Consider the following 12,217-nt stretch of genomic DNA (forward strand, 5'->3'; position numbering starts at 1 on the left):
CATGTGGTGTGGCTCCCTCCTGATCTCCCTGCTTGCGCTCTTGCCTCAGGCTCCCTCTCCTCTGGGAACATGCACGCCCCCTGGGTCCCTGACGGCCAGACTGGTGCTGGTGCGGAGGCTGGGCTGGGCTGGCGGTGTCTGCACAGCCAGGGAGAGCAGCCCCGGGTCGTGCCCGTGGGAGCCTACCTGCCTGCCTTCCAGCCAGGCTTTACTGTGGGCCCTGAAGTTTGAATTTCACATAAGTGCTACATGGCACCCCCAAGGCTCGCTGCCCTGGCCCCAGGGACCCCTGCTTCCTGCTACACAGCGACCATTTCTGTGGAACTTTCTCTTAGGAAAGAGTCTTTGCTTTAAAAATGCTATTGGAATGTATTTCCAATAATGTGGGTCCCTGAGATCCTCTGGTTCTTCCCAGTTCTCACGAGACAAAAGGGGGTGACAGGAGGATGGGGCACCATGGCTGGTCTGTTTGGGGGGACCAGGGGATGAAGACCATGCCAGGAGCAGGCCAGAAGCTGGGCTGGGGCAGTGGAGAGCATTTGGACAGGCCCTTGGGACCTGGTACCAGAATGCGCCCACAAGTCACACCAGAGGTTTGTGTGTGATCCCACCAGCGCAGTGATGACATTCCCGCCCTCGGGTTTGTGAGCCACCATGTGCTTCGAATGGAGGTTTTCTGATTGTTTGTCTTACTAAGCAACTTTTAGGATACATTTTTTTAAGCTCCTCTGGCTCAGAAATGCCTAACAAAGCGATTTTCCCAGTTACTTCTCAGGGAGTTTCTGTGGTCCAGGCCCCCAGGCGCCTGTGTCTAAGAGGTTGGGGGTCTGGTCTCTGCCCCCACTCTGGTAAGCTCCCGTGCCTTATTTTTTACCAAGCGGAGCCTCTCGTGTGCAGACATGTGTGGGGCTGGGTCTATTTGCGTCTCATCCCCAGGACTGCGTCCAGGAAAGTTGGGGCAGTGTGGTTTACATGAGGTAGTCCAGCACACAGCATTCATCTTCCTCCATGAGATGTTTACCCTGACCACAGTCTGGCAAGGCTGGTTAAAATAAAGTCCACACTCACAGTCTTTCCATCCTTGGTGTGATCACAGTTTTAAAGTAGGGCTCCTTTCATCCAATCTCGTAGCTAGGGTTTTGTTAGGATTCCACTTGGATGGTGTGTCTTAAGGTGGGAAGTGTCCACCTCTTCTGGTTGCTCTGCTAATTAGACTTCCAAGTGTCTGTTACTGCTGACAGCCGTGGGGTTCTTATTAATGCTCTGTTGCGTGCAAGTCTGTGTGGACATAGGTTTCCATTATTCTTGGGGAAGTACTTAGGAGTGGGGCAGCTGGGTCACATGGTGAATGTATGTTTAGCTTCCTAGGAAGCTGCCTGGTTTCTCTAATTCCCACCAGTGATGTCTGGCAGTTCCAGCTGCTCCACGCCTTCACCCAGACATGGTATTGTCAGTCTTTATGATGTCAGTCATTCTGCTAGGTTCGTAGTGATATCTCATTTTGGTTCTAATTTGTATTTCCCTAGCAACTCATGATATTATCTTTTCCCTTCCGTATCTCTCTTTGACCATTAAATACTTTTTTGGCTATTATTTAAAATTGGGTTATGTGTCTTATAACTGAATTGTAAAGTGTTCCTTATGTGTTCTGGATGCAAGATTTTGCCAATATTTTCACTTAGTCTGAGGCTGGCTTTTTTCTTTTAATTTACTTACTTAATTTGAAAGAGAGAAGGAGAGGGATGGAAGAGAAGGGAGAGGGAATCATATCAATTTGTTGCTCCACTTACTTGTGCGTTGATTTGCTTCCCTACGCACCCTGACTGGGGATCAGACCTGTGCCCTCGGCTTAAATCAAGCCAGCAACCCCTCGCTCAAGCTGGAGACCTTGGGTTCCAACCAGGACCTCGGGATGGTGACGATGATCCTGCCTTCAGGGCAGCGAGCTTGGGTTTTGAACTGGTGCCCTCAGCGTTCCGCGTCAGCGCTCTGTCTACTGCACACCATCAGTCAGGCTGGGTTTTTTTCTTTAACAATGGTTTTTAAGAAAAGTACTTTCAGCCCTGGCTGGTTGGCTCAGTGGTAGAGCATCGGCCTGGTGTGCAGGAGTCCCGAGTTCAATTCCCGGCCAGGGCACACAGGAGAAGCGCCCATCTGCTTCTCCACCCCTCCCCCTCTCCTTCCTCTGTCTCTCTCTTCCCCTCCTGCAGCCGAGGCTCCATTGGAGCAAAGTTGGCCTGGGCGCTGAGGATGGGTCCATGGCCTCTGCCCCAGGTGCTAGAATGGCTCTGGTTGCTACAGAGCAAAGCCCCAGATGGGCAGACCATCCCCCCCTGGTGGGCGTGCCAGGTGGATCCCGGTCGGGCGCATGCGGGAGTCTCACTGCCTCCCCATTTCCAACCTCAGAAAAATACAAAAAAAAAACCCCAAAACAACAACAACAACAACAAAAGAAAAGTAGTTTCTAATTATGATAAATTCAATTTATCAGTTACCCAATTTTTGATTTTTAAAATTTATCAATTGATTTTAGAGAGAAAGGAAGGGGAGAGAGAAAGAAACAGAAACAGACCTGTCCCTGTATGTTCCTGACCAGGGATTGAACCACTACCTTTGTGTATTGGGATGATACTCTAACCAATTGAGCTGTCCAGCCAGGGCCTCAATTTATTTTTTTTAATGGATTCTGCTTTTTTGTGTTGTATCTGAAAGATCTTTGGCTAACTCAGGATTATAGAGATTTTTTTTTTCTCTGACATTTTCTTTTGGAAGCTTTATAGTTTTAAAAGCTCTTATATTATGTTTATGATCCATTATAAGTAAATTTTTCTGTATGGTCTGAGGTGAGTGTTGAGTTTTATTTTTCTACATATAGATATCCAACAGTCCAAGCACTGTTTGTTGAGAAGTCTGGGACCTCACTGATCTCAGTGTCTCTGGACTGGGCTGTCTTCAAAATACAAAATGTTGCTAAATGTGACTGGAGCCAAGATAGATGGGGAAAGACAGTCATTTCAACACCTGGCGCTCGAACAACAGGGGACTTGCCAGAGTGAAGTCGGACCTCTACCTCACACCACACTTAAAAATGAACTCAGAATGGATCAAAAACCCAATTTTAAAAACTAAAAATATAAAACTCTTTAGAAGAAAACACAGGTGTATATTCCTTTGACTTTGGATTAAATGTTTTAGGTATGACACCAAAAGCACAAGCAAAAAAGAAAAAAAATAAATTGGTCTTCATCAAAATTAAAACTTTATACAAATGATCATTAAGGAAGAAAAAGGACAACTGGTGTTTTAGAAAACCATATATCTGATGAGTGATTGATGTCTGGAACATATAAAGAACCATTATAACTTAATAATAAACAGGAAGATAAGCCAGTTAAAAAATAGGCAAAGGATCTGAATAGATGTTTCTCCAAAGGTATACAAACGGTTGGTGAGAGATGTGAAGACGTTCAGCGTCACAGACCAGTAGGGAAACGCATTGAAACCACAATGAGATACCATATCACACGCACCAGGATGACAGAATTTTCTTAGAAAAGGGAAATAAGTGTGGGCAAAGCGAGAAAGGAGAACCCCCTACAGTACGCATGGTGCTGCCACTGTGGGGCAGTTGACGGCTCCTCGGGAGGTTACGGAGTTGCTGTGCCTGGCTGTTTGACTCCCAGGTATATAAGCACGAGAGGTGAAAATGTGTCTGTGCAAAAACTCGTATGCAGATGGTCATGGCATCATTCCCAATAGTCAAAAAGCAGCGACCACCCAGTGTCCCTCAGCTTACGGACAACAGAATTGGTATGTCCGTCCTGTGGAGTGAGTGACACACCCACGGCGTGGACAAGCCTTGAAAACGTGTTGAGGGGAAGAACTGGTCCCAGAGGACCTCACGCCGCATGACTGGCTCCGTCACCTGGGACGTGCACAGAGGGGCCCTGCAGAGACTGGTGCACTGAAGGCAGTTTACGGCGGGGTGGGGGAGGGGGTGGTGGGGGTAGTAGCTAAAGGGTGCCAGGCTTCAGAGTGATGAAACATTCTGGATTCAGAAAGGGGTGATGGTCACATCACCTCGTGAATGTACTAAAACCTACCGAATTATACACTTGAAAGGAGTGAATTTTGTCATGTGAATTATATCCCAATTATTTTTTAAAAATCATTGAATCAACCAGATAACAATCTTTGGGAAAACAAAATCAAGATGAATTAACACATCCGTGGACACTCAAGGGTATTCCAGCCAGGATTCAAGGTTTCCATTTGTGTAAGAGGGAGGCAAGTGGAAGGTAGGCTGGTTGCTCCTCTTGGGCTGGTGTGACCGCTGATGTCTGTGAGGCCAGTACTCTTGAAAGCTCTGTTAAAAATGTTATTCCAGCCTGACCAGGCAGTGGCACAGTGTATAGAACATCAGACTGGGATGCCGAGGACCCAGGTTCGAGACCCCGAGGTCGCCAGCTTGAGCGAGGGCTCATCTGGTTTGAGCAAAAGCTCACCAGCTTGGACCCGAGGTCTCTGGCTCGAGCAAGGGGTTACTCGGTCTGCTGTAACCCCACGGTCAAGGCACATATGAGAAAGCAATCAATGAACAACTAAGGTGTCACAACAAAATCTAATGATTGATGCTTCTCATCTCTCTCCATTCCTGTCTGTCTGTCCCTCTCTCTGACTCTCTCTCTGTAAAAAAAAAAAATGTTATTCCGTTTGGACCAGCATCCGGCAGCTATTCCAACAGAAAGCGGGTCTCAGGCGTAAAATAGGGAGTGGACATCGAATTGCCCCCATTGTCACAGCCATTTTTCTATCAGAAACACCAGGAGGTGGGGTGCACACTCCAGGCGTGTGGGCAGGCAGCTGCGTAACACCCGTTCCGTGTCGACGGGCCAGCGTGTGCAGACGCCCTGCAGGCCGCATCCTCCGGCCTTGCCCCCGGTGTCATCGTGAAAACAGAGGCCTGTTCGCTCCCTCCCTGGGCTGGGGTGTTGTTTGTGGCAGAATGTCAACTATCTGAGGTGCTTTCCAAATCAGGCTAATTTTCCAGTTAAACTCTTTTCATGTGTGTACCTCCTTTTCTTTTTGTGCCCATGATCTTCATTTATGTCGTGGGAAACAAGAAGGTGCTGTAAGATTATGGAAACATGAGCAGACAGATAGGAGTGAACAGAAACAAAGGGCTGTCATTCTGTTGCTCCTTTCCATGGAAATGTTCTGAATTACAGAGGCCAGGTCTCTGCCTTATCTTAGTGCATGTTCACCCTTTCCTGGTGACTCAGTGATGTGACAAATGTCAAATACAGTGATATGTAGAACTTTCCATTGCGGTTGAAATGTGCCAATCTTGGGTTAAGCGACCTGAGGCACGCTTTGCATTTAGAGTCGTATCATTTTTCAAAGCTCTTCTGTCTTCTCTCTCCACATCACTTGTATACTCCCGTGGATGAGACCGCCCCTTAGTGTGCCGGGCCCAGCCGTCTCCTCCTCCCTGCGGCTGCGCTGGACTAACGCGGTGATGTTACTAACTTGCGTGAAGGAAAACTTTCCACATCCCCCCACCTCCATAAAGCTCCTCAGAAAACCATACTGAATGCCCCTTTTCCTTATGTTTAAAAAAAAATTAAGGGAGTACAATGTATTTTTTAGTGAAAACTTCTCATCTAGAGCCCCCTTTGCTCAGGAGCAGGCCTGGAGTGGGCCGGGAGCCATCTGGGCCGAGCCGCAGCCAGCCAGGCTGCCCGAGACCCCGCGGGAGCCAGCCAGGCCGCAGGGCCCCCTGCATTCCTCAGACAGTTGTTACTCATTTAGAAGGGCTTGAGGTTCAAACACCAACCAGCACTTTCCATTTAAAACACTTAGGTATAAATTTTCCAATAAAAATCCTTTGCTGAAATTAGAAGTTGTCTGTAAGCGTGCTCTGGGCCCGCCCAGCATTTGCTCGGAGCGTCCTGCTGTGTGAACGTGTTCTTGGCCGGCAGCATCCCTCTCCCACAGGGGTCGGGGCGCTGGTCTCGCACGCTGGGGACAGGCTCACCGAGACGCGGGCTAGTCCTTTAAGAGCTATGACTCGTCTTTGTCTGTGCGAGCCCTCGTTTGACAGAGCAGGTTAAGTTCAGTCCACCAAACACTGGCCTCAGGAAGGCCCTGCCTCTGCCGCTCTCGCCTGCCCATCCTGGGGTCTCCGGCGTCTGCACCGAGCACTTCTCAGGGGAGCTGCACCTCTCCCTCCTCCCACGAGGTGCAGAGGTGTGGGGCTGGGTTTGCACTTACAGGACCACAGCGGACAGCAGCATCAGCCAGGTGCCCTTTTCATATCTGGAGTTGTGAGAAGAGCAGAAAGTGTCTTTCACAAGCCGACCCCAGGCACCCAGCATCTCACAGTGGAGCCCGCATGAATACAGTCCCCCACACCACCCCCAGCCCGTCTGTTCTCAGAGCAGACAAGTCACATTTCTCTGCCCCTGGAAACCCCCGCAGAGCCAGTCGTACTGAGGACCTGAGTCAAGGCTGAATCACATGTCAGTGCTGGCATACGGAGTGGGTAAAGCAGGTCCATGGTTGTTTATATAGAAAATAATACAATAATGAATAAATAATGACACAAGAATAAACTTGTGTTTCACATACAACTGTAAACCCACTTTTGCCCCACCCTGTACTAACGGTTCCCTGGCCCTGCAGCACATAGTAGAAAGTAGCAGACATTTGCAGAATGATTATATTACATGGTGTGTGTGGGGGAACTCTACCTTAGAGTTTGCAAGCCTAGAAATTTCTGAAGTTCCACTTAATTTCCCCATTCTATAGAGAGAATACTTTTGGCTCTTAAATGGGACAGAGTCGCATTGTGAAACTTTCAGCTTGTCGCCCGGAGTAGCGGGCACTGTGCCTCGGGTGACAAAAAGGTGGGTGGGAGAGTCTGGGTAACCGCGCACCTGCAGGGCTATGAGTCCGCAGGCATCGATGTGTGGGCGGGCAATTTGGTGGCGAGTGTGAGGATGGGTGAGATTGTCCACTGTGACAGGGGCCAGCCCATAGGCCTCGGTGTTTTAAAGGTTCTTAAAGCTGAGTGCTAAAGCTCTAGAGAAAAACAGCTGTTTTACAGCGGGAACGCCAGCAGACATCACCTCCCCTCAGTAGTCAGGGTCAGAACCTCTTGGAGAGTGAGCTGAACTCTGATGGTAAAGGACACCCCACAGCATGCCGGACTGGCCTCCTCGGGACAGAGGCTGCGTCAGATCTGTGGGGACTTACAGACGCAGGACAGCCATGTGCCGCAGGACCCTGGGTGAAGTTGTTCTGTAATGTGTTAGCATTGGGGAGCTGATCGTGTGGCAGCTTGGAGGCCGTGTAGCAATGGAAAGATCTAGAATGGCAGTGCCAGTGAGCACGAAGGCAGGCGTGTGGGAGACCAGTGACTGCGCATCAGAATCTTAACAGAATGTCATATCGGAGTGGGAGAGACATCTCAAAAGGGTTCCTCCCCTTTCTAGCCACCTGGATCAGCGTCCCTGTGCCCACAGATTACTTTGTGAAAAAAAAAAAGGGGGCTTCCAGTCAAGATGGCTGTGTAGGTAAACATAGTACTTAAATCTTCCCATAGCCACATCAGAATTACAACTAAACTACAGAACCACCATCACTCAGAACTGCCTGAAATCGGGCTGAACGGAAGTCCTACAAGTAGGGAATGAAAGAAACCACACTGAGACTGGTGGGGGGGGGCAGAGGTGCAGAATGGGCTTCTCCCACACCACATGTGGCAGTTCAAACTTGGGAGGGATATCTCTGCTATGGAGATCCCCCTGAGGAGTGAGGGGTCCCAGCCCCAGGCCAGGAACTCTATTCCCAGAGCCCAGAGCCAGGAAGAGAAGTCCCCAAAACTTCTGGCAGTAAAAACCAGCAGGGCCTGCGGCTGAGGGAGATGGAGGGCTGCTGGAGTCCCAGGCCTTCTTCTTCAAGGGCCCACGCACACAGACTTACTCAGACTCCCTCACACTCCCTCTGAGCTCCAGCCCTAGGGCAGCAGCTTGAAAGGCACCAGAGACATGCTGGGAGGAACTGAATTGTCTGACATTGGGCCAAGAGCTGGGGGCGGGGGGGCAAGGACAGCTTTCTTCCAGAGAGAAGTGCAGGCTGAGGCCATTGTTCCTTGGATGACCCCTCCCCCCACAGAGCAGCAGGCAGGCACCATATCTGAGTCTCCATCAATCTGGCTCACACTGCTGGTCCCCACTCTGGTGATTCCCTGAGACCCCACCCCACCCAACTTGCAGGCCCATCAAAGCCACTCACTTCCAGTTGTTTTTCCACACAAGCGGCCTGTCTTGGCTCATGCTTCAGATTTCCCTAAAATCTCTCAAAGATTCCCAAACCCAGTCAAGAAGCATCTGGCCTCAACCTATACTGTACCTCTTGCTAAGTGGCCCCAGGCCCAGCACTAGTGGCAACTGGATTTGGTTTGTAGCTTGGCCTCTACTGGGCACCTCCAAACCCTGTAAAAGTAGCAGCCATCTGCAGATCATTTTGCAGCTCATGTTGGGTGGCCCCGGGCAGAACAGAGGCCATAGCTGACCTTGGCCTGCATCAGTGCACTGGTGGACAGTTCAGAGCACCACCCAACCACCTGCATCAGTGATACACTCAAGGGGTGGACTCAGTGGGCACCAGAGCTCTGCTCAAGTAAGTCCTGCCTTATGGAGTAGACCCCTGCACGGCTGATCTTCCACTGTGGTTGGTGGTTGCAGCCAGTCCTTGCAACTGATCAGCCTGGGGGTAAATCCCTCCACTGAGATGCCAACAGCGGTCAAGACTCAAGCACAACAGGCGGGTGTACACAGACCACATGGGGCATGCAGCTCAAGAGTTGGGTAATGAGGGAGGCTGTGCTGCTGGACCCAACAGGACACCTACTACATAAGACCACTCAACAAGGCAGCTCTACTTAATACATAGAAACTAACACAGGGAGGCTGCCAAAATGAAGAGACAACCATTCCCAAATGAAAGAACAGAACAAAATTCCAGAAAAATACACAAAATGGAGACAAGCAATCTACTAGATGCAAAGTTCAAAACACTGGTTATAAGGATACTCAAATGCTATTAGTGAGAACTTCAACAGTATAAAAAAAGGCCAGTCAGAAATGAAGGATACACTAACTGAAATGAAGAGTAACTTACAAGGAATCAACAGCAGAGTAGATGAAGCGGAGAATTTAAATCAGTGATTTGAAATATAAGGAAGCAATAAACACCCATTTAGAATAACAAAAACAAAAAAGAATCCAAAAGAATTAGGACACTGTAAGTAGCCTCTGGAACAACTTCAAGTGTACTGACATCCGCATTGTGAGGGAGTGAGCAAGAAATTGAAAACATACTTGAAAAAACAAGGATGGAAAACTTCCCTAACTGGTGAAGGAAATAGACATACAAGTCCAGGAAACACAGAGATCCCAAATAAGATGAACCCAAAGAGGCTCACACCAAGACACATCATAATTAAAATGTAAAAGGTTAAAGACAAAGAGGGAATTTTAAAAAATATTTTATTTATTGATTTTTTTTTTAAGGGAGAAAGGAGAGAGAGAGAGAGAGAGAGAGTAAGGTGGAGGGAGGAGCAGGAAGCATCAACTCATACTAGTTGCTTCTCATATGTGCTTTAACTGGGAAAGCCTGGGGTTTCAAACCAGCAACCTCAGCATTGGAGGTCAATGCCCTATCCACTGTACCACCACAGGTCAGGCCAAAGGGAGATTCTTAAAAGCAGCAAAAGTTGTTAGTTACCTGCAAAGGAGCTCCCACAATACTGTCAGCTGATTTCTCAACAGAAATTTTGCAGGCCAGAAGAGACTGGCAAGAAATATTCAAAGTGATGAAAAGCAAGGAACTACAACCAAGATTACTCTACCCAGCAAGGCTATCGTTTAGAATCTAAGGATAGAAAAAGAACTTCCCAGACAAGAAAAAGCCAAACGAGTTCATTGCCACCAAACAAGAATTACATGAACTGTTAAAGGGTATTAAGAAGGAAAAAAAATTAAAAATATGAGCACATATCTATTAACAATTGAATCTAAGAAACTAAATAAACAAGCAGAACAGAAACAGACTCATAGATACAGAGAACGTTTTAATGATTCAGATGGGAGGGGGTCAGAAGGATGGGTGAAAAAGGAGACAGGATTAAGTAGTACAAATTGGTTGTTACAGAATAGTCATGGGGATGTGAAGTACAGCACAGGGAGATAGTCAATAATATTATAACTGTATATGGTGTCAGATGGCTGCAGGATTTATCAGGATAATCACTTTGTAAGTTATGTGATGTCTAGTCACTGGGGTGTACACCTAAAACGCATTATTGTAATAATGTATGTCACATAAAAATGATTTTAAAAATAATAAATGTTCTTCTCCCCACAGGAAAAGTACCCCGAGGCTGTGCTCCTCTCAGAGGGGGCCTCCTCCAGCTACATGGGGATCCGGAGCCCCAGCCAGCCCGGGTGAGTGCAGATGCCCCAGGGGCCCCTGGGCTGTCCTCACTGGCCAGGTGCCTGCCCAGCAAGCAGATGCTTGTTTCCTATTAAAAACAAGGATTACAGATACTAGAGGCCAAATGTATACTACCCAAATTTTGAGAATTGCCTATGGAATCCTAACAGAGATGCAGCTGATCTTGAGAGCACAGGGAGGGGCCTTGCTGGGTTAGGGAGGAGGGGGATGTGGGGACAGGAAATGGGGCTGATCTCACTGCAGGGATCCTTAGGGGAACAAGGAGGGGAGGCCAGGAAGTGCTGGAGCTGTTTTGTTTTGGGTAACTTATTTCAGAAAAGCTCAGGAGGCAGCAAGTGCTGAGTGAGGGAGGACCCCTCAGGCCCCCTTCTCATGGCCATGGACACTCTTGAGTGTACACATGGAGATCTGCCTAAATGTGATGCACTTTGATGACTTGCCCACACAGATGTTTGGTTTTGTTTTCAAGCCTTAAAATGGTGACATAATTATGTAGGCCTCTGGGACCTGCCTTTTAGTAATAAAACATTATTTCCAAAATTCACCTCTGGCAGCGCATGTAGCTAGACCATCGTGTCCGGTGCCAATCCTCTACTGAGCGAATATATATATTTCTGTATTCAAGTCTTCAGCATCTGGGTTATTCATTTTCAACCATTTCTGACCTTCCTGTTCATGAACCCTGGCCTGGGAGGACACTTCTATACCTACAAGTGCAATTCCCAGGTCACAGGGTCGAGTCAGCTTTCTGTTACTGCCAAATTTTTTCAAAGTAGTTTTCAATAGATACTTCCCACAGGAAACGTTACTCCAGCTGCTCTGCATCCTGTACTTCACTTGTACTGTGACACTAATATTAGTGGGGACAAAACAGTACTTCCTGTGGTCTGTTTCCATTTTCCTGTTTGTTCATGATACTGAACATGTGTTCATGACAAACCAACCGTACCTCAGCCTCAGCTGTGGGGTCAGCTTTAGGAGCATGACCAGCTGCACGGGTCGGACCGTCAGAGGGCAGAGCTGCCTGGGTGGCGCCCTCTGCCGCTGCAGAGAGCTCGCCCTCAGCAGGTTTCAGAGGCACCTGGTGATGGGTCTCACTTCTTTCAGGTTTGAATTGGTCATTGTTTGGAAGATTGAAATAGAGGAAGGAGGAAAGGTTTTTCCGAAGCTGGATCTTCTCACCAAAGTGCCGCAGCAAGGTGGGGAGGTCCCCTGTGGGTGTCCTGGTGACTCCTTAATGTGCCCAACAGACACCTATTTATTTTATCTGGTTTTAAATGGCAAGAATCAAAAGTTGAACATCTTATTTTTGTGCTTTTTATATCAATGTTTAAAATATTTTTATCAATAATCACTCAAAAAGCACATGCAGGGGGATCGTGTCCCCAGGGCCCTCCTGGACTGAGTGCGTGAGGGGGTGTCCTGGGTTTGCCACCAGCACGCAGGGAAGAGCCGGCTCGGCCATGACCCAGGCGGCCAGTCGCAGAGGAGGGAACGGTTTCGGCAAAGTTTCTTACTAGTTTGTTTTCTCTGCAGCCCTGGAGCTGGACAGGAACGGAGTGGTGGAGACTGCCCCGCTCAGCTTCCGAACCCTGCTGGGTGTGCTGGGCATCGAGGCGGCTCTCGAAAGCCTGATAAGATCGCTGTGCACAGAGGAAAACAACTAGTCCCCGGACAGTAATGCGGCGGAGACAGG

At 48.4% G+C, this 12,217-nt stretch overlaps 1 protein-coding gene across 5 annotated transcripts in view; it reads left to right on the forward strand.

Moving 5' to 3' along the window:
• Positions 1–12,206, forward strand: part of CENPP (centromere protein P) — a 261,199-nt gene extending 248,993 nt beyond the window's left edge. For 4 of the 5 annotated variants that reach the window (XM_066257465.1, XM_066257466.1, XM_066257463.1 and 1 more), the window contains exons 6-8: positions 10,432–10,511; positions 11,629–11,720; positions 12,058–12,206. In XM_066257465.1, coding sequence (XP_066113562.1) covers positions 10,432–10,511; positions 11,629–11,720; positions 12,058–12,188 — 303 coding nt within the window. In that variant the 3' untranslated portion in view covers positions 12,189–12,206. The remainder of the gene's footprint in view (positions 1–10,431; positions 10,512–11,628; positions 11,721–12,057) is intronic. The other variant, XM_066257464.1, reaches the window with a different exon arrangement.
• Positions 12,207–12,217: the final 11 nt, after the last annotated feature.

The sequence above is a fragment of the Saccopteryx bilineata genome, chromosome 2 (assembly GCF_036850765.1).
Source record: "Saccopteryx bilineata isolate mSacBil1 chromosome 2, mSacBil1_pri_phased_curated, whole genome shotgun sequence".
In the NCBI taxonomy this organism is placed as follows: domain Eukaryota; kingdom Metazoa; phylum Chordata; class Mammalia; order Chiroptera; family Emballonuridae; genus Saccopteryx; species Saccopteryx bilineata.